General features: G+C 46.9%; 1 protein-coding gene across 2 annotated transcripts in view; it reads left to right on the top strand.

The window, feature by feature from the left end:
• IGF1R (insulin like growth factor 1 receptor) overlaps positions 1-22,262 on the top strand; it is a 303,326-nt gene that overhangs the window by 264,180 nt on the left and 16,884 nt on the right. For both annotated transcript variants that reach the window (XM_058736718.1, XM_058736719.1), the window contains exons 12-19: positions 1,355-1,491; positions 1,977-2,136; positions 6,994-7,096; positions 7,870-7,940; positions 12,306-12,535; positions 12,848-12,958; positions 17,131-17,290; positions 21,593-21,722. In XM_058736718.1, the coding sequence (XP_058592701.1) occupies positions 1,355-1,491; positions 1,977-2,136; positions 6,994-7,096; positions 7,870-7,940; positions 12,306-12,535; positions 12,848-12,958; positions 17,131-17,290; positions 21,593-21,722 (1,102 nt within the window). The remainder of the gene's footprint in view (positions 1-1,354; positions 1,492-1,976; positions 2,137-6,993; positions 7,097-7,869; positions 7,941-12,305; positions 12,536-12,847; positions 12,959-17,130; positions 17,291-21,592; positions 21,723-22,262) is intronic.

Raw genomic sequence — 22,262 nt, 5'->3', positions numbered from 1 at the left:
AACTGCCTTGACTCAGAGTGACTGTCGCTTCTCAAGGTCAACTGCTGGAGTAGCCTCTAGTCCTCCTATTTGGTCTTTGCGTTCCCCTTGGAAGTTAGAAGCTGCCTGTTACTCAGACTGCCATCCATCTTTAAGGACAGGGGGCGCCTGGATGGCTCAGTCAGTTACGCATCTGACTCTTGATTTTGGCTCAGGTCTTAATCTCACAGTTCATGAGATTGAGCCCCATGTCCGGCTCTGCACTGACAGTACGGAGCCTGCTTGGGATTTTCTCTTTCTGCATTTCTCTCTCAAAATAGGTAAATAAGTTTCTTAAAAAAGGAGAGGTGAACTGCCCAGTTCTCTTTCCTGCCAGGACAGCAGGTGGTAGAAGGAGCCCAGAAGTACTGGAGTCTAGCAGGGGGGCCCAGTCCTGGGGCTCACATGCAGCACGTCTCGAAGCAGCTGTCGGCCTCCCTGGCCTCAGTTTCCCCACCCTTCCAGGAGAGCCCCAGACCAGCTCATTTCTCAGAGCCTTCGCCAGCTGTAACTTGCAGTGACTCCTGCTCACCACTTGCCTTACTGCTTTAGCGAGAGAGCAAATGCCCAGCCTTCCCTGGCGGCTGGAGGAGTTGATGGTGGCTGTGAGGGCTGGGTCCCAGCACAAGCTTCCCAGCGGCTTCCTCAACAGGCCCGGCTTGCGGGCCGTCCTTCATGCCCGCGTAAAAAAGATGTGTTTGCCGTGTGCAGATGCAGACTCAGAAGGGTCCACGTCGCGGCCTGGAGGCTTGCTGCTGCCTCCTCTGCTTGCAAGGCGCCATTTTTTTTTTTTTTTTTAATATTTTTTTTTAACGTTTATTTATTTTTGAGACAGAGAGAGACAGAGCACGAACGGGGGAGGGTCAGAGAGAGAGGGAGACACAGAATCTAAAACAGGCTCCAGGCTCTGAGCAGTCAGCACAGAGCCCGACGCGGGGCTCGAACTCACATACCGCGAGATCGTGACCTGAGCCGAAGTCGGACGCTTAACCGACTGAGCCACCCAGGCGTGCAAGGCGCCTTTTTGATGCTGCTTCTGTTCTGCAGCATCGCATAGGTTCCTTTCTCCAGAGGTAGCAGGCTTTTTTCTGGGGGTGGGGAGTCTGAGGGGAGGGAAGGGACTGTGGCATCTTGAGCCCCACAGGTCATTAGATTGCTTGGGTTCCAAACCCGGTGTGATGTATGAGCACCCAGCTTCGGAGGAACCTGTGTGGCCACCGCCCTCAGCCCTGCAGGCACAGCCTGGGGGGGAGGGGATTCTTAGGTTAGCCTCCACCCCACCCCTGCCAAGGGGTACCCGAATCTGACCTTCTCACTTGTTTAAATTGTTGTGCAGAAGGAGCAGACGACATTCCTGGGCCGGTGACCTGGGAGTCAAGGCCTGAAAACTCCATCTTTTTAAAGTGGCCGGAACCTGAGAATCCCAATGGACTGATTCTAATGTATGAAATAAAATATGGATCACAAATCGAGGTAAGCGTGGGGCGGTGGTCCGTACCTGGCTATGCTTCCATTCCAGTCGATGGCACAAGTCGCCTCCCAGTTAGCCGAGGACTTAACCCCATAACCCACAGAGACAAGTCAGCGAGGATTTAGGTCTTTCTGCTGCCCCGCACTCTGCCCAGAGCACTCGGAATATGCGAGGAGGTGGGCTTGTTTTTGCCCTTAAGAAACTATCCCCCTTGCAGAAAGCGATCTTCTGGCACAGAATAGATTGGTTTCAGTGACCCTTAATCTTTCTGCAGCTCTTTTTGATTACAAAGAAAGAAAGAAAGAAAAGTTCGTTTAGAACTTGGGTGTGTGTATGGTCACTGGAAGACGGCCATTCAACACTGGGTTCCTTTCCTGTTCTCGCACATCGGGATCACTGTTGGGTGGGACGTGAGACACTGGGTAGCAAGAGACACCCATTTCTCACGTGCTCGTGGGGAGTTGGCACCTATGTTTTTTTCCCCCAGGATCAGCGGGAATGTGTATCCAGACAGGAGTACCGGAAGTATGGAGGCGCCAAGCTTAACCGGCTCAACCCGGGGAACTATACGGCCCGGATCCAGGCCACCTCTCTCTCTGGAAATGGGTCGTGGACGGATCCCGTGTTCTTCTACGTCCCTGCCAAAAGTAAGGCTTGCGGAGGGAGTAGCTGGGAACCCCAAAAGCAGGCTGGGCCGGGACCAGGGAAGCCTGGGCTGTCGGGCCCTCTGACTTTCTGATTCCATGTTGGAGCTGAGTTGGGCACATCTCAGAAGGGTCGTGCTTCTGCCAGCAACTCATTTGGGAGCTCCAGCTGGGCTGCCGCCGCTGTTGAGGGTTCCTACCTCTCTTGTGGGGCAGGGAGAGGGTCAGAGCCCCTTTCCAGGGAGGCCTTTTGAGGGGGCCTGTGCTTCCAACGTGTTTAATGTCCAAAGCATTTTTACAAAGTGCTGAGTTGACCATTCTGCCCCTTGTCCAGTTAGGGCTGCTAGTTAGGTCTCAGATTCAGGGCTTCGAATCCTAAAGGGTGACAGAAATCTGGGGGCCTCCAGTCCAGCCTGTTCAGGAGAGGAGTCCTTGTGGTAGCATCACAGGCCTTGTCCCCTTCCCTGCCTGCCAGTAAACTACAGATGTACTTTGAAAGCACAAACACATGCAGAATGTGCCCAGTGTTCGCCGGCTGGCACCCAGACTGGGCCATGTTGTGATTTTATGCTCAAACCGTTGACAAGACAGAATTCTTAGAAGGCTGTTCTAGACAAGGATTTCAGGTTTTAAAACTGAGTTTTGTAAAATGTGTAGGTACACCAAAGGTCCTAAGGTTGGTTCGCCAAGAAAATGCAGTATTTTCTGTGGTGACATAAATATTCCTTATCATTTCCATATTGAGTTTCTCTTTCTAATTAGGAACCCAGTTTTTTTTAAGATTATTTCACGTTCAGTTATTGGGGTCAAATTTGGCATAACACTGCTCCTTACTGCCCCACATGGAAGCACAGACCCACCTTGCTTACTGGTGCTACTTTTGGGTCCAGTGGATGGTCCCCACCTCCCTGGTCCCTCCTAGTATCCACCTCTGTGCTGCCCTGATTTGCTGTCTGAGGTTTTTATTTTTTATTTTTTATTTTTCAATTTTTTAATGTTTTATTTATTTTTGACAGAGAGACAGAGACAGAGGGCGAGCGGAAGAGAGGCAGAGAGAGAGGGAGACACAGAATCTAAAATAGGTTCGGGGCTCTGAGCTGTCAGCACAGAGCCCCATGCGGGGCTTGAACTTATAAGCCATGAGATCATGACCTGAGCCAAAGTTGGATGCCACTCAGGTGCCCCGAGTTTTTAAGTTCTGGACTTCAGCCATTCCAGCAGTCCACCTGGTTAGTGCCTAATAGCCAAAGACAGGTATTTGAAAATCCTAATAGTACAAATATCAGAAGAAGAATGGAGTGAATAGAACTGCAGACCTCAAGGTAGCATTTTTATGAGCCTGGCCCTGTGCCTGAGTTCAAGTTTTAGGGGTAAACAGATAGCTGAGGCAGGTTATTCCATCAACTAAAGTAGTCTGAACTCCCCATGGGGTCCACTTACCCTGCTCTTACCAGTGTGCCTGTGCCACCCAGTCCAGTGCTAGAACCTTCACCATAGTTCTGTCTAGAGTAGCATCTAGCTTCCTCTTCTCCACTCCCCTCTCCTCATCCCTTAGGAACAAGAGCCTCGGTTTAGGGGTCAGTCGAGCATCAGGCTGCAACCTTTGAAATAGCAGCTCTGACTTACCTTCAGAGGAGTCGAGGCCCTCTGTGCCATGGCTACCCCATCTTTAACCCTGTGAGTGCTAGGTTCCCACTGGAAACCGGGAGTCCCTCTGATGGACTCTTTCCAGCAGAAGTTGACATCTACTGCAGGAAAATTAAATCTGCATGCCCGCTTTGCTGCTGGGAGGTTTGTCCTCATGTCAGACAAGACTCTCCTGTCCTAGTGCAGTGTCTCTTCCTCCTGTTTAATCCTCAGAGGAGATAGAAGCTTTACAAAAAGGCTTTCTGGCAACTGCTGTCCTTTAAGGAGCCCTTCATGTGCTTGAAAACTATTAAATTACTCTCCAGACTTTTCTTCTCCAGACTAAATAATCTCTGGTCTTTTGGCCCTTTCTTGTAGCCCCAGTCTCAGAGACCAATTTTCTACCCGTCTAATCATTTTGTTCTTCTCTGGCTGTGTTCCCGTTTGTCCACGTCCCCGTTGAAATGTGGGACTCAGAAAGAACACTGTACAGCCTGACCGGTGGTATCAGTGATACAAATATAAGAAATAGTCCTCAGGAAGAAAAACTAAAACCCTACTGGCTTCCCAAAGGCAGTGATAACTTGAGAGTATTTTCAAGAATTGGAAAATGCAGGAGACTGAATCCATTTCTGAGAACTATCTGATAAAAAATGTCTTTAACTTTTTTTTTATTTTAGAGAGAGCATGAGCAGGGGGAGGGGGGCAGAGAGAGAGAGAGAGAGAGAGAGAGAGAGAATCTTAAGCAGGCTCCATGCTCAGCGCAGAGCCCAACACCAGGCTCAATTCCATGACCTCGGGATCATGAGCTGAAATCAAGAGTCGGACACTCACCCGACTGAGCCACCCAGATGCCCCCAAAATGTCTTTAATTTTAAAAGCACAATAGCTTGGGGCTCCTGGGTGGCTCAGTCAGTTAAGCATCCAACTTTGGCTCAGGTCATGGTCTCACTGTTGTGAGTTCAAGCCCCGCGTCAGGCTCTGTGCTGACAGCTCAGAGCCTGGAGCCTGCTTCGGGTTCTGTCTCCCTCTCTGTCTGCCCCTCCCCTGCTTGCGTACTTCAAACTCAAACCAAAATCACAGCTGCTACCCTCAGAGTATCTCTCTGGCCTCTGTTCCCAAGGTCAGTGAGTGGCACCATAATCCATGCCCCACCCAAGCCTGGACCGTTACAGCCATTCTCCACCTTTTCTTTCTCCCCAGCCACCCACTTCTCATTCACCAACCCCCACCCCCCGCCCCCTGTCACATTGATTTAGCCTCTCGTGTGCGACTGAAATCCAACCCCTGTTGCCACCACTTCAGGTGCTTGCTTTTTGGGGCAGCTCTGAGCTGTGGGTACAGGAAGCGTGTACCCTCCCAATCCCAGGACCATGGCTTACCTGCTCCCTGTGTGACCCATGGGGAGTTCAGGTCACCTCTGGGAGTCTTCTTCTATAGAAAAGGACCAGTGGTCTCTTTGTGAGGTCTGGGCTAGATAACGCAGCACAAACCAAGGTCCCTGCCCCCTGGCCCAGCCCCTCCAGGACCCACAGTGCCTCCTCCATGCTGCCAGCCCGCTGCAGGCTGGCCTCACGCACAGCCATCTCTCCAGACACACATCTGATCGGTTCACTGCGGGGCCTGAGAGCTCACACTGGCTGCCTTTCATCTGCAGAATGAGGTTCAAACTGCTCAGCTTGAACAGGCCCCTTGGGAACCAGTCTCCAGTATCCTTTCCAGCCGTTCCTCTGCACTTGGAAGGCTTCCCCTGGCTCCCTTCTCGCCTCTCCCTTCCCCTCTGCATCCCTGCAGTATGTGCAGCCCACTTTTTTCGGTTCTTGTGCTACCTGTGGACACACTCATCTCCCGCATCCAGGAGAATCTTCCAGAGCATGCGTCAGCATCCCCAGTGTCCAGCCTGGCTCCTGTCATATGAGGGCTGGTGACAGTGGGGAGCAGGTGTTTCGGTCAAGCTTGTAATTAGACCCAAACATTTAGGGAGAATTCAGAGCAATTTCGGCAAGGGGTGCCATCGAGTTAGTTGTGGTTTTTTGGGGGGGGTTTTGTTTTGTTTTTTGTTTTCTTTTTAATTGTCTGTGAAACTGTCTTAACAGATAAAGGTCAAGGCACCCAGGTGGCTCAGTCAAATGTCTGACTCTTGACTTCAGCTCAGGTCATGATCTCACAGTTCATGGGAGCCAGCCCCGAGTTGGTCTCTGCACTGACAGTGAGGAGCCTGCCTGGGATTCTGTCTCTCCCTTTCTCTCTACCCCCCTCCTGCTCACACACACGCACTTTCTCTGTCTCTTTCTCTCAAAATAAATAAACATTTGAGAAAATTATCTTAGGGGAAAAAAAGGGGGCACCTGGGTGGCTCAGTTGGTTAAGCATCCGACTTCAGTTCAGGTCATGATCTTTTAGTTCGTGGGTTCAAGCCCCACATCGGGCTGTATACTGACAGCTCAGAACCTGGAGCCTGCTTCGGATTCTGTGTCTTTCTCTCTGTGCCCCTCCCCGGCTTGCGTTCTGTCTCTGTCTCTCTCTCTCTCTCTCTCTCTCTCAAAAATAAACATTAAAAAAAATTCTTCTTAAATAAAAACAAGCATCAGTACCACTTGAGCACTATTTATGTAAAACTCTATTCATTTTATTTTAGCAAATTTATTTATATATATATGTATGTATACATATATGTATGTATACATTAACAGTCATTGAATTGCATACAAATATTATTTCACTTGAGCCCACCATTTGAACTATTATTTCAGAATACACTGTACTTTTTAAAAAAATATTTACTTATTTTTAGTAGAAAGATAGCACATGAGTGGGGGAAGGGCAGAGAGAGGGGGACAGAAGATCTGAAGCAGGCTCTGTACTGACAGCAGAGAGCCTGATGTGGAGCTTCAAACTCACAAACCATGAGATCATGACCTGAGCCAAAGTCAGACGCTTAACCACTTGAGCTCAACACCCGGGTGCCCCAGGAATACACTGTACTTCAAAAATGACTATACTCCTCAGTACACACTTATTTTATCTCCACCCCCACTGCCCCCCAGATAACTCAGGGGTTTTTGCTGTGTCCTATCCAATACCATTTACCTTCAGAATTCCTAGTTTGTGATAGGGCAGTCAAGGAATTTTGGGGGATTTTTTTTTTTTCATATTTCCAGCTTAAAAAAAAAAAAAAAAAGAGGACCAGCTTGTTCACCCAGTGATATTTTATCATTTCCCTTGTCTCGGCAGTAACATATGAAAATTTCATCCACCTGATCATCGCTCTGCCTGTTGCCGTCCTGCTGATAGTGGGGGGACTGGTTATCATGTTGTACGTCTTCCACAGAAAAAGGTGAGAGCCTCCGGGAAAAGCTCAGACACTTTTTGTGGCTGTGTGCTCTGATGATTTGAACCTGAGTTCAGGTATGCAATTTGAGGATTTTGAGGAAATACCCCATGGGTCGGGAAACCTGATTTTCCAATCACTGCTCTTCACAGGAAAAGGGAATGTTTCCTAACGAGTCAGTGACAACAGAAAATATATCTCGGGCCGGTAGGGTTTGTCCCCTTGCTGGTTGCACCCTCAGATACCGCTGCTTATGCAGAGATTTTCCAAACCCAGTGTCCCAGCCTTTTCTATCCAGTAGACCTTTCAATTTCCAATGAAGTAAAGAAACAGTTGTTTGTTTTTGGTTTTTTGTTTTTTTCTTAATTTGGGGGAGAGCGAAAGTAGGGGAGTGGCAGAGAGAGGAGGGCAGACAGAGGATCTGAAGTGGGCTCTGTGTGGACAGCGCAGAACCAGAGGTGGGGCTTGAACTCATGAACCATGAGATCATGACCCTGAGCCAAAGTCGGACGCCCAATCGACGGAGCCACCTGGGCGCCCCAAGAAACAAATGTTTCTTACGAGGCTTTCATCCAAGACCACTGAGGAAGCCCAGAGCCCTGTTAGCAGATGTCTTCGGCCCCAGGCAGATGGGGGAGTGTAGGTGAGGGTCTGCAGGCAGTAGGTGCCCCTTGCTCCCTTCCTCCTGATACTTAAAACAGGATAAATAAAGCTGATAGGCAAAGATGAGATGTGTGCACGTCGGGTTTTTTTTAACCTGAATTTTTTCCTTCTTACAGAAATAACAGCAGGCTGGGGAATGGAGTGCTGTATGCTTCGGTGAACCCAGAGTACTTCAGTGCCGCAGATGGTAAGCAGCTAAGCTCCGGGCACTGCCTGGACCCAGTCAGGTCCCAGACTGGGGAGCTTTCAGGAGTGCGGCTAATTTAGGGAGAAGAGGTTTGCGTCATTTGATGTAACTTTGGCTTCAAATACGTCGTCGTTAACACTTTCTTTAAATTTTTATTATTTTTTTTAAGTTAATTTATTTTGAGAGAGAGAGAAAGAGCAAGTAGGGGAGGGGCAGAGGGAGGGGGAGAGAGAGAGAGAGAATCCCAAGCAGGCTCTGAGCTGTCAGCGCAGAGCGCATCGCGGGGCTTGAATTCACAAACCGTGAGATCGTGACCTGAGCCAAAGTCAGATGCTTACTGGACTGAGTCACCCAGGTGCCCCCGCCCCCTTTCTCTTTTAAATCAAAGTTTTTAGCAGTTCACTGAATATGTCGAAAATTCTGGGACTGTATGGAATGCCCCCAAAGAAAAACAGTCTTCAGAGACAACTGGTCACCACAGTTGTCAATTTACTTAATTGCCTGAGATTTTATGCTAGGATGACAAAAGTTGTGTAATTGTTGACATCTAGTCAGAGGATACGCTGCAGCTGACCAAATAGTTCCTTTAAACCTGTTTCAGCCTGAGTTTCGTATTGCTGTGATGGTCTTTGATCACTCATGGCTTCTCTGCATTTTTCTGTCTTGGACTTTTTCTGCTCATTCCCTCCTGACCGGGCTCCTATGACTTATACCCTCACAGCCCATTCACATACCCTTGGGTAATAACTCATGAGGTCCATTTAGTTAAGTGACTGAGGTCTGACTTGGCAGTTGGGTTCTATTCAATGGTTATTTCGTTTTTTCCTTATTTACTGTCTCTTCTCCCTATTGTGCTTCAATCCAAACCTTTATAAGTAAGTCCAGGCCGGGCACTGGTCCTGGGGTCTAGTGATACTGGCACTTGCCGGGGGCTTTTACGAACGCTGTTCCCTTTGATCCCTGTGTCCCGGTAAGGTGGCTTTTCTTATGCCCGCCTGTCTGTAGGTGAGGCGCTGAGGTTCAGAGGACACATGTGCATAACTAGGTGGTTGAGAAGTCAGGATGACATGGTCTCTGGCATCTTGTCGACCGCAGGGAAGCTGACCCACAGGAGGAGCTGGCTTGGGTCCACCAGATAAGCGAATGAGTACATGAATTCAGGGAGGTGTGTTTAGAAACAGTGTGTGCCTCCTTCTTGCTTCAGGTGAAGTGAAAGTTGGTGTGCAGAACGTGTGAAATGGAGTTGTGATTATTCTGATCGATTACCCTGAGTAAATGGAAAACATAAGAAAACACACTGACGCTTTAAAAGCACTATATAAATGTGTAAAGTTTTGTTATGATTTCTCTAATAATTTCTAATTCAGTTCTGTTTACAGCAAAGCCGATCAACAGCAGCCTCCCCTGAATGGGAATCAAGTGCAGAATAAGGACATTCTTCCTGATTCTATAGAAGTCTCACAAAGTTGTATTTTTTAATGTCTTTATTTTATTTTTATTTTGAGAAAGAACGAGCAGAGGAGGGGCAGAGAGAGAGAGGGAGAGAGAATCTCAAGCAGGCTCCACACTGTCAGCACAGAGCCTGATGCGGGGCTTGACCCCATGAACTGTGAGATCGTGACCTAAGCCGAAATCAAGAGTGGGACACCTAAACAACTAAGCCAGCCAGGTGCCCCACAAAGCTGTATTTTTAATAGGCATGTAGGTATGTGTGTACATATACATACACATGTACACACACACATATTTCTATACTCCTTTATGTAATGTATGTATGTATATAAGACATAGAGAACATTCTGGAAGGATACACACCAAATTTAAAATAGTAGTTACTTGTGGAAAGTATCTTTTTCTTTATTAAAAAAAAAAAGCAAAAAGATTTTTATGCATTGCTTATATAATTAATAGCTTTTTTTTTTTTTTAAGTCAGATAAGGTAAGGAGTCATCACACACTTAATGGAATTTATGAGGGAAATGCAAGGCCACTTTCCTTCTCTGTAGAGGTGGAATAAGGCTATTCCAGAGAATTTGCTCTGCTTTGAAATAAAGCACAGAAGACTGGCATTTTGTCATTTTGACTATGAAGTGTCCAGGAAGCTTAGAAAGAGCATTAATACAATAATATCAGACTCTAAGGGTGATTTGAATGCAAATTTTATATCTTTCCAGAACTACTTTCATAATATGCCTTGATTCGCCTTTAAAAATAAAATAAAAACCCAACGCACTGTCACCCAGGCCAACAACAGGTAGGAACATGGTCACCTCATTTGAACTTAATTTATTCGGCCATTTGACAAGCACCTTGTAGCTAGTCTCCTCGAGGGGCGACAAAATGACATTGCAGTTCGAAAATGCTTTAAAAACTTCTTTCTCCAGAAGCTATTCTGCACGTCACCATTCTCCAGAATATACCGAAAATCCCCTCTAGGGAAGTGCTGATAACATTGTGCACATAACCCATTGCCGGCTGGCGGGGCTTAGGACCTGCTGGCTCGAGTCAGAGCTGCTGGGTTGAATTTAGAGAAAGAGATTGCAAGTATTGACTTCAGGGACCTCCCAAGGAAGGAATGGGATTGGTTTTAACTCCATGTTTTATGGTGTGCTACAGAGTTAATTCTGATTAAAAGCAAGCCCGGATTTTCGGAGATAAACGGATACAGGCGGTTTCTCTTTATACTTTCTGAGGGGTATCGTGAAGAGACTTATCTACTGGCTTGTCTTACATACTTACTCTCCTAAGCAAGCCTCAGCCTCTTCTTAGGGGCCGTATAACATCTAAGCCACATAGAAGGTAGACTCCCGTTTACGAAATTCCTAAACTACATATGTAATGGGAAATACAAAAGTGCATATGAGAGAAAGTTCTAGATTGATGACCATAGGCCATATTGGACACTCCTCAGTGGCGTAAGTTGGTGGGATCTCCTGGGCCTAATTTATAGACGTCTTTCCTTCCAGACATAAAAGTACAGGAGACCCAGTGGTGTTGGAATACAGCTGCCAGCCACTGCTTCTCCCACATCCAGCCGTAAGAGCAAGGTTAACGTCCAAAAGCATACAAGCAAACACAGATGCCATCGCAGCTCCCCAGTCCTGCATTTCTGAGCCGGGACCCCTTCCTGGTATACAGTGGAGCCTGCTGGGAATCCCCCTCTCTGGCAAGGACAGAAGCACACACAGCATTAGAAGGATGTCCTTATAACTGAAATTTCTTAGGGAGGTAATGGAACAGGTCGCAGTTTTCTTTTTCTTTTTCATTCTGCCCATCTGAGTTGTGGGATGGATCCTCTGTATTGTTTTCTTTTCTTTCTTACCTCCCTTCTCCCTTTTCCTCTTTCTTTCTCCTTCCTGCCTGCCTGGAATTACTTCTTTGTTTTCTTAAACCAGATTGACTGAAAGCCTTGGCTGGAGAAGTCATGTTCAGGCTCTGTCTTACCATGTCCCACCTCCCAGCCCCTCAACCCAGTTGTGGGCGGTCCCTGAGTTCATGGAACTCAGGCCAGGGCCCTGGGGAGACCCCTGTGCTCATCAGCTGTCCCTCCACCTTGCTCACCACTGATGGTCCTTGGTGCCAGAGTTCAGCAGCTTCTGTTCCTATATAGACACCCCAGGGGCTTCGGTGAGGCTGGAGACACTTGTCTAAACTAGAATAGTGCTACCAATAGAAATAGAAGGCGAGTCCCATATGTAACCACAAGTTTTTCTAATAACCACGTTTAAAAAAGTATAAAAGAAACAGGTGAGGGACACCTGCCGTGGCTCAGTCAATTGAAATCCCACTTCACTTAGGTCACGATCTCACAATCCGTGAGTTCAAGCCCCACATCAGGCTCACTGCTGTCAGTGAAGAGCCCACTTCAGATCCTCTGTCCTCCCCTCTCTTTCTGCCCCTTCCCCACTCACGCTCACTCTCTCTATAACATGAAAAAACATTAAAAAAAGAGGTGAAAAAGTGTTCACGATACACGTTATTTAACCCGGTATGTCCAAAGTATTATCAATTTAAATAGGTAGTCAGTCTAAAAACTATTGAAATATTTGCATGATTTTTTTTGTCGTACTAAGTCTTTGAAGCCTGTTGTGAATTCTATACTTAGCGCATCTCAAATTGGATTCCTTTGTGGTTCTTGTGTGCTGTTAGTATCCTAAAATTATCTCAGAATCCTTGAAGATTTGAAATACCAGTGTGTGACCGTGTAGCTGTCTTGCAAAGATTTCAGGACAAGCCGTGTCACTGTTTCCTGATGTTCTCTGTGGACTTCAGGAAGTGGCATCTTGTATTCTGGTTTCCCCAAAAGCACCTTCTGCCCAGGGGCTCCCTGCCTTACCTGTTTCGGTTCTGGTTTCTTCTTCTCCAGTGTATGTACCTGATGAGTGGGAGGTTGCTCGGGAGAAAATCACCATGAGCCGAGAGCTGGGGCAGGGCTCGTTTGGGATGGTCTACGAAGGAGTTGCCAAAGGCGTGGTTAAAGATGAGCCCGAAACCAGGGTGGCCATCAAAACGGTGAACGAGGCCGCGAGCATGCGTGAAAGGATTGAATTTCTCAACGAGGCTTCAGTGATGAAGGAGTTCAATTGTCACCATGTGGTAAGAGAATGCCCTGAGAAGCCAGAAACTGACGCAGGGAGAACACCTCAGTGGGGCCGCCCAGAGTGTCAGTGGCATCACTTGGGGGTTTGGTGTCTCGCCCCGCCTTCCAGAGTTCCCCGTCACCTCACTGTTGGCCCCTTAGACACCTGTGTACTAGCAGCTCTGGCTGTGGTGTAGACCCCGGCCAGTGGGGGCCCTGTGGCCTGCACATCTGGGCTCTGCAGGTCACAGACTATTCTAGCAGCCTGGATGGGGACTGTCGCGGGCAACCCTCACCCTCTGAGTCCTTCTCTCTGTCATTCCTCCCAGGTGCGGTTGCTGGGCGTGGTGTCCCAGGGCCAGCCGACGCTGGTCATCATGGAACTGATGACGCGGGGTGATCTCAAAAGTTATCTCAGGTCTCTGAGGCCAGAAATAGAGGTCAGTTTTGGTTTTCATGGACTTCATACGTTACCTGTTCTTTCTTTAGCACCTTCCCACCACACACCCCCCCCCAGAAGATATTGTGTGTTTATTTTTTTATTTTTAAGAAATTTTTTTGAGTGTGAGCCGGGGAGGGGCAGAGAGAAGGGGAGACATAGAACGGGAAGCAGGATTCTGGCTCCAAGCTGTCAGCACAGAGCCCGACCTGGGGTCAAACTCACAAACCGTGAGATCATGACCTGAGCCAAAGTCAGATACCCAACCAACGGAGCCACCAGGCACCCCTGTGTCTTTAAACCTGCTTACTTTTCTTTCTTTTTTTTTTTTTTTTTAACGTTTATTTATTTTTTTGAGACAGAGAGAGACAGAGCATGAACGGGGGAGGGGCAGAGAGAGAGGGAGACACAGAATTGGAAGCAGGCTCCAGGCTCTGAGCCATCAGCCCAGAGCCCGACGCGGGGCTCGAACTCATGGACCACGAGATCGTGACCTGAGCTGAAGTCGGCCGCTTAACCGACTGAGCCACCCAGGCGCCCCTAAACCTGCTTACTTTTCAACATTGAATGTTTCTTGCTGTATGCTTGGTTACAGGTTCTTTGTATGAAAGATGTCCCCGACTAGAGAGAGACCTCGAGATTTTGGGGGAGCCCCTTGCCATTCTCAGATACCCTTCTACTTAACCCCTCTGTGCTCCTGTTCTGCATTCCGCCCCCCTCTAGTTCCCTCCTCCGCCGCAGGTGCTCCCTGACTTCTCCCTGCGTCTGCACAGCTTCCTCCCTGAAGCCTTCCCTGCTCCCCTGCCCGGAAGGCAGGAACCCTCCATGACTGCTCCCCTAGCACCAACTCTCTCTTCTATGGTCCTCCGAGTGGATTCCCCTTCCACCCCATCGTGTTCAGCTTTTCCTCCCAGGCTCCGAGCGCTGCCAGTTCAGGGTCCGTGTTTGTGGCAGGCAGTCTTTCAGTAAACGCCTGTCAGAGTTCAATGTTAGGTTGATGTGATTCTTGTTGCTGGTGTGGTTTCCCACCTGGCTCTGTACACACAGATGCCCCCTTGTTCATGAGCCCCCTCCCCACACACGTCCCTTCCCCCAGGCTGTCAACAGTCTGAGCCTTTGAGACCGGGAGGCCCTGTTTTCTCGAACTCTGCATCCACATGTCAGGCTTGATCCTGAGGCAGAATGATAATCACCTCGGCTGCACAGTGTCTGCTTAGTCTAGTAAAAAAGACCAATTTGTGTTATGAGCTTCAACTTGTAAACCTGCTGAAGTCCTCTGCAATTTTTCATTAGTCACTGTGGTGTCTCCCCGTCTGTGGCATGAACCCACAAGGCAGCTTTTTAGCATATGGAAGCATGACTCCAAGTGAGTCACTCTAAGAATAAACTCGTAGATAAATACTTACAAATAATACCAGCAACATCTGCCTTTCATTCGGCCCCCTCGGTGGGTCTGAAGGCCTCACTTTCACCCTGACTTTGCTCTGTGGTGAGCAGGCTTTGCATCTGCTTGTATTCCCAGAATACTTCCCTTTTGAATCTCTACAGCCTTTCCCTGTTTGAGTCTAATCTTTGGTTTTCTTTTCATCTACAACTTAATTATCTCCCAAGTAGTTGTTCCTTAAATTTTAGTTCTGAGCACCTGTTCGCACGTGGCTTCCTCCATTCACAGCAGATGATTGTCCTTGTGGTTCTCTGAGGGTCATGAGGCCAAGTGTGGCCCGAGGCCCTGAGCAAGATGATTTACAACACACACCCACCCTCTGCTCTACAGTGTGCCTCCCCAGGTCCCCTGGATCGTAAAGTGCCTCACTTCTGTAATACACAAGCCAGCATGAGGGAGAAAAGCTTCATCAGATAGGTGACTCAAGACACGGCAGTGTATTTCTTATCAGATTCATGCAGACATCTGAAAAGTATGAAACGCTCATTCCCTGCGTCCCCGATTTCAGGCACAGAATAAACGTTTGGAAACACGTAGTCTCCGTCCCGGCTCTGCTGCAAGCTGTCTGCCGTCCTCAGGCAGCTGCTTCGGGCCTCCGCACCTCAGTGTCCTCGTGTGTAAAATAAGATGGTTGGACAAGAAGGTTTCTGAAAGTCCCTTTTCCAGATCTCAAATTCACTTTTAGATGTGTCAGATTTAAACTTGTTCTTTCTAACTCAGGTCAAGGATAAAAATATGTATGCTTGTCCTGCAGATTCATTATACTCTATTTGGCATCTTCTCCCCAAGTTAAGATTTGCTCATTTACTTTGCTAAATGTGGGTGTTTGTGTATACATGCCTTCAGTAGCTCGAAGCAGATTAAAGATTTCCGCTCTCTGAAACGCCTGAAAGAATGGCACTGTGGCACCATGAACTGATCAAATGTCAGCCCTCTCTTCCAATATGTATAATCAGATTCCTTTTATTGATTCTATCCTTCATGTTAACTATGAATGACCACTTCTTTTTTCTTAAAATTTTTAATGTGTATTTTTGAGGGAGAGAGAGAGACAGGGTGCAAGCAGGGGAGGGGCAGATAGAGAGAGGGAGACACAGAATCCAAAGCAGGCTCCAGGCTCTGAGCTGTCAGCACACAGCCCGATGCGGGGCTCAAACTCACGAACCGTGAGATCATGACCTGAACTGAAGTCAGACGCTTCACCGGCTGAACCACCCAGGCGCCCATAAATGACCACTTCCAGTAAACACATATACTTAATACTCCACAGCTTAAGTATTATGAGCATCAACTTAACAGTTCACCTGCAGATTTCCTAGCATACCTTGCACATCTAAAGCCCCAGAAAGCTTAAAAGGCAACGGTGGGTCCTGAGACAGAAAAGTTTGTCTAAAGGAGACTCCCATGTAAAAAGAAAGTGCTGGTTTGGGCTTACCCTTGGGGACATCATGTCACTTCTCCCAGGAAACTCCGTGATAAGTATTTTAAACCACCAGAGACTGTCTTGATAGTCTCTTCAGAATGTAAACATACGCCATGTGTAGGGAACTAACCCACAAGTGCTTTGGAGGGTTGTTATACTGCTTCTAGAAGGCAGCTTTCAGCAGAAACCAGCACATCACTGGGCAAACCAACATCCACTGAGCACAGACCCTGGCCAGGCACTGGCAGGCACTTTCCATGTGTGGTCCCAGCTCATGCTTCCGGCAGTGACCCCACCCAGGCATGCTCTTCCCATGGCACCCAGGGTTTGAGCCGGGAAGGTGGCGCTTTGGGACCTGTCAGAGTAATGTGGCTTTGCAGTGTTGTAACAGATGGTCTGTAGTCAGGGAAACTGAGGTAAACTCTATCGCACAGCACAAGCAAGAGGTGGTTAGTATCTAAACTGTGGCGGGCTGATTTGCTCTGTATTTTTTTATTTTTTTAGGATGGAGATATTTGGGCACATGTTTTATATAAGCTTTTTTCTAAATGGATTTTTTATTCTGAAGTATTTCTCTTTAATTCCAAAGCCTCCTCTACAAAGAGGAAATGCTTATCACGTTACGTGTCCCCGTTTTACATTGATCCCCCTCCAGAATATGCTTCATCTGGACTTAAATTAATTGGCGAGTGCCTGTTTTCCTTGGTGCCCACAGAAAACAACAACCCAAGGAGTGCCACGTTGTGAAGTGAAAATGTTAGTCCTGATACTTTTGTACTTTAGATGAAAGTTAAAGAGAAAGAAAAAGATCAGATACTTGATAACGATGCTCACATGGGAAATGAAGCATACAGTGTCCATTTGGGAAACACATTTACTTATTTCCACACAGCCTTTGTAATATTCTCTTGCTCCTTTCACCTGCACTTTGATTATAGACAGAAAAGGAACATATAAACTGATAAAAACTTGAGTAATCAAGAAATCTTAATATCTGAAATTGTTAGTTTCACTTTAAATAATTTTTGCCCTACCCAAAATAGAAAATGCTCGTCCCAAGTTGTGCTAATTAGCGTTTCTCTCTGCAACTCTGTGTGATGTGGTCAGCGGGCAAGCGCATGACTTTACCACGAAGCAGATGCTATGGTCTCCATAATAATATGTTCCTTCTGAGCAAGTCCTGTTTCTTAGCAGACTGACCTGTGGTGCTCAGATTGAACAAAATGGATTTGCACACCCTGGAAGAATTAGGGTGGGGGACACTCCTAAATTCTCACGTGAATTTTTTTTTTTTAATCTCCAACAGAATAATCCAGTCCTAGCTCCTCCAAGCCTAAGCAAGATGATCCAGATGGCTGGAGAGATTGCAGACGGCATGGCATACCTCAACGCCAACAAGTTTGTCCACAGGGACCTTGCTGCCCGGAACTGCATGGTGGCTGAAGATTTCACGGTCAAAATCGGAGGTGTGTTCTCAGCTTCCCAGGTCTGAGCAGGAGCTAAACTCACACACATTTCAGAGACTGAGCTGGCATTCACCCACCTGTGAAGAGGTTTTCCAGTGCATCCCATGAGTACAGAGTCTTGTACTTGGGAATAACTTGGTTGTCTCCAATTGATAGTCAATCACAAACCTGACTGGGCTGGCTCAAATCCCTATAACACATGTGGGCACAGCAGAACAGGCAGTGGACAAGGATGAGCTGAAGCCATGGTCTCTGAGGTAGCCTCTCCTGGCATTTGGGGCATTTTTGGGCAGAAGAGTTCTAAGCATTGGTTACAGAAATAATTGAGGCAATGTCCTCAGGTGATTTTGACTTGGGAGTAAAAGTTGCCATATAAATTACCAACATTTCCTCCAATGTTTCTGGCTTGAAAGGAGTTTTGCCCTCTCAGCGGTCCATGGAGTTTTCTAAGATGTGAGGCCCCCAACGGTGAAGCCCCTGCATAGAGCAGTAACAGTGACAGGGAGGTGCAATCACTCAGGTGAGGGAAGATCACTGCTTATTGGGGTTCACACCCAAGTTGGTCAACCTCTAAGCTCTTGACCTGTGTATTATAATGCTTGGCTGATCAACCTGCCGGTTAGACCCCCTTGTTGCCACCACCCACTGAAACACCAAAAAAAGGGGGGTTGGGTTGCATTTCTGGTGCTGGTTAGAAATTCATTTTAGCCTTTAGGTTTGGGTTTTGCTTTGATCTCTTAATCCTGATAAAAACACTTATAACCTCAGGGCTACTCAGGAAAGCTACCTACTTTTACCAGAACCCTTACCTTCCCATTATGAGATGACAATGGCTCAGAAAAACATCAAGTATTTATTCTGAGAAACTTCAGAGGACACTTTACATCCAAAATCCATTTAAAATTAACCTCCTTGATGTAGCTGACTTTGCTAACACATAGAAACAGACACAGAGAGTTAGACAAAATGAGGGGACAGAGGACTATGTCCCAATTGAAAAACTAGCACAAAATCACAGCAAAAGAGCTGAACCAACCAGAGGTAGGCAATATGCCTGATAGAGAAATCAAAGTAATGGTCGTAAAGATACTCACGGGACTTGAGAAAAGAGTAGAGGATCTCACCGAGACCTTCAACAAAGAGACAGAAAATATACCAAAGAACCAATCAGACAGAGATGAAGAACTTAGTAACCAAAATTAAAGATACACTAGAGGGAATCAATAGGAGAGGAAGCGGCAGAACTGATCCCTGAACTGCAAGAGGGAGTAATGGAAAGCAACCAAACAGAACAGGAAAAAGATAAAAGAATGATAAAAAAGAAGGATAGGTTAAGGGAACTCAGCAACACCATCAAGCATAATAGCATTCATATTATAGAGATCCCAGAAGGAGAAGAGAGAGAAAATTTATTTGAGGAAATAATAGCTGGAAACTTCCCTAATCTGTAGAAGGAAATAGGCTCAGGAAGCAGTGAGAGCCCCCAATAAAATCAACCAAGGAGGTCCACACCAAGAGACATAATAATTAAAATGGCAAAAGGTAGTGATAAAGTTTTAAAAGCAGCAAGAGAAAAGAAAGCAATTACATACAAGGGAAACCCCATAAGACTATAAGCTGATTTTTCAGCAGAAACTTTATAGGCCAGAAGGGAGTGGAATGATATATTCAAAGTACTGAAAAAAAATAATAAAGTAAAATAAATTTAACCTTTTTCTAGCTCTTGAACTGTTATGGAAATGCTCATTTTTCTTTAGCAGTATATTTTTTCTTTAGCTATGATTTTGAATGAAATATTTCGGTCCTTTAGTTGTGAATGAGGAGTATCCCCTCTTGAATAGTTATCAAATTAGGGGTTAGTGTCTTTATTTTTCATTTGGAGGAAACAGAGATGATGAATGGAGCCATATCATAGAGCAGACATCCCTGAGTCATCAGAACTACTCATTCATGAGCTACCAGTATGTCCCTGGATTTGGCCCTTTGAGGCATCCACATGTCTGGTGCCCCTTGAATCCCAAGAGGCTGACAGGCTCCAGGGTTTCTAGGAAACAGCCTCTCTCGCCACTGTCTGGGCTTTCTTTGTGCTCCCTGCTCCCTTCCCCTTCCCTTTTCATTCCTTCCCCTTTTCCATGAAGACTCAGATTATTCCCATGGAGATGCCAGGCAGCCCTCCTTCCCCAGCGCTACAGAACAGGGAAGCCCTGAGCTTAAATCCTGGTTCTGCCGCTAGCAGATGAGACTTGGGACTAGTGCCTTAAGTTCTGAGCCTCAGTTTCTTTCCCTCGGAAATGGGGATGCTGATAGAGCAGACCCACGAGATGGTGGGCAGGACTGGGCACAGGACAGCTCCAAGCACACGCCTGGCACAGGACAGGTCCCCAGTAGATGTCAGTTCCTGGGGCCATCAGCATCCTGCTTCCCACACCCGCTTCCTGGCACACGCAGGAGCTCAGCTCATGCTACCTGCTTTCCGGTTTCACATCACGGTGGGAGAGCTCTTGTCGGGCCACTTGCCATTTGAAGTCCAAATCAGCAAGGACCATATTTGCCATTTAACCCAGTGGCACATTTTTTTTTTTCTTTTTTTTTTTTTTTTTAATTTTTTTTTTTTCAACGCTTTTTATTTATTTTTGGGACAGAGAGAGACAGAGCATGAATGGGGGAGGGGCAGAGAGAGAGGGACACACAGAATCGGAAACAGGCTCCAGGCTCCGAGCCATCAGCCCAGAGCCTGACGCGGGGCTCGAACTCACGGACCGCGAGATCGTGACCTGGCTGAAGTCGGACGCTTAACCGACTGCGCCACCCAGGCGCCCCAACCCAGTGGCACATTTACAGTGACATTTGTACTTGCAGTTTTTCTCACTAACATTTGGAATTTTTCTTTTGTGCTATGGAAGAAATAGCTTGTGTTCTTTTTCTGGGATTTCTTTTTTTTTTTTTTTTCTCCTTTTTGTGCAAGTAAAGACAAGTCCTCTCCTCTGCATGTCACTGGATTAATTCTGAGATAGGGTTCCAACACTTCGTTTTTATTCCTCACTTGGGTTCGAAAGATCTGTTTTTCCAATGCCCGGTGTCTCATGGAGTCCAAACATGACAAGTAATTTCACCAGAGGCAGCTGTTGACCCCTCAGCTCAGTACAAGTAAATTGTGTTGGTTAACGTGCAAGGAACTTTATTCCCTGTGTTTGCTTTGTAGCCTAACCACTTTGTGGCACAGTTAGAGACATGAATGAACATTTTAGAAAGGAGAGCAGCCCTTTCTCCTGGGGAAGGAAACGGAAGAGTCCCTGTAAGAAAAGGTTGGGTGATTGAGTGGAAAATCAAAATCTGACAAAGAAGCGATAATTTAGGATTATAAAGCAGGCCTGCCATCAAACATAATTATGTGACATCTTTTAGAGACATGGAAAATGGAACAAATTTTCAAAAACGAGTAGGAGCATTATGTTGAAAAACATTATTGGGTAATAGCTTCAGGGGCCTAGTAAATAGCATCTCCTAGCATCTTACTGTGTACTTTTCTTTCCCCGTGAATTGGTACTTTCAATATTTTCCCCCTTATTAAGCAGTAAGACTATTTTATTTCCTCTGGTAGTGGGGCAGTGCTACCAAGTAAGTAAGAGTCAGAATGCTCTTATTTATTTCACCAGGTTCTAAAACCACATGTAAATGACCTTTGGTCTACACGTGAATATTTTCTTGATAAAGTGGGAGACTTGGTAATTTATAAACTGCTTCTCACTTTAAATGAATAAAGGAATTAACTTTTTTATTTATCTGTTTCTTTATTTGGAATGAAATTAAATTTTTTTATTTTTATTAATTTTTTGAATGTTTGTTTATTTTTGAGAGGGAAAGAGAGACAGAGACAGAGTGTGAGTGGGGGAGGGGCAGAGAGAGAGGGAGACACAGAATCTGAAGCAGGCTCCAGGCTCTGAGCTGTCAGCACAGAGCCTGACGTGGGGCTTTGACCCACAAACCATGAGATCATGACCTGAGCCGAAGCCAGATGCGTCACCAACTGAGCCCTCCCCAGGTGCCCCAACTTTTTTTTTTCAAAGGACTCAAATTGTAAACCTATTTGAAGCAGACATTCATTGGTATTTACTTGTCACAGGATTAATCGATCAGTCATCCCTTATCGATTCTGCCTTATACAATTGTAAATGCTGATACCCAGCCTCCTGAGAGTGTGGCTCACCCGTGGGTGCCCCACAGCTGTGATGGAACATCTTTGCTTCCGCCCTGAGAGCTGCTCAAAGTGCGTCACTCTTGTGCCTTCTCTCCACCTTACAGATTTCGGTATGACGAGAGATATCTACGAGACAGACTATTACCGGAAAGGAGGGAAGGGGCTGCTGCCTGTGCGCTGGATGTCACCCGAGTCCCTCAAGGATGGGGTCTTCACCACTCACTCTGATGTCTGGTATGAGAGTCTTCTTCTGTCATGCGAGCCCAGAGCCCTCCAGCTTCCACAGATCCCACTGGCTCCGTCTCGAGGGCTTTATGTTTCTATTGGTCTCTATTCATCGTTACCCCGTTTCCAGCTTTGGCCAAGCGCTGTGTGGGCCATAGTCCTGCACAGTTGAAAGGCTCCTGTTGTCAGTGGGCTAGCTGAGGACAGCGGGCATTTGTGGGCTCTAAAGAATTTGTGAGACCCACATTTCTTGCAGTCCTTAAGTGCTCAGTAAGTGGCGAGGAGCCCTTGAGAGACAGACTATCAGGGGCCGGGACGTGTCCGAAAACTTCACCTCTCCCCTGGCCACCTGCCCTCGTTCCATCTTTCCCAATAAATAGATAACGTGGTGTGTGTGCGGCTGCCTCACCTAATTACAACTCTGGATTGCAGACATTCCTTTGTTCACACCCAAAGCTTGTGAGTCTGGATGTGTTCTCTCATTGGTCCCATCTGCTGTCTGTCCTTTTTCAAAGGACTTCACCATTGTGGACCCAGGGATGGGGTAGA

This window comes from Neofelis nebulosa, chromosome 7 (assembly GCF_028018385.1).
Source record: "Neofelis nebulosa isolate mNeoNeb1 chromosome 7, mNeoNeb1.pri, whole genome shotgun sequence".
Taxonomy (NCBI): domain Eukaryota; kingdom Metazoa; phylum Chordata; class Mammalia; order Carnivora; family Felidae; genus Neofelis; species Neofelis nebulosa.
Note: the sequence above shows the minus strand (reverse complement) of the source record. Positions and strands in the feature narration are given on the sequence as shown.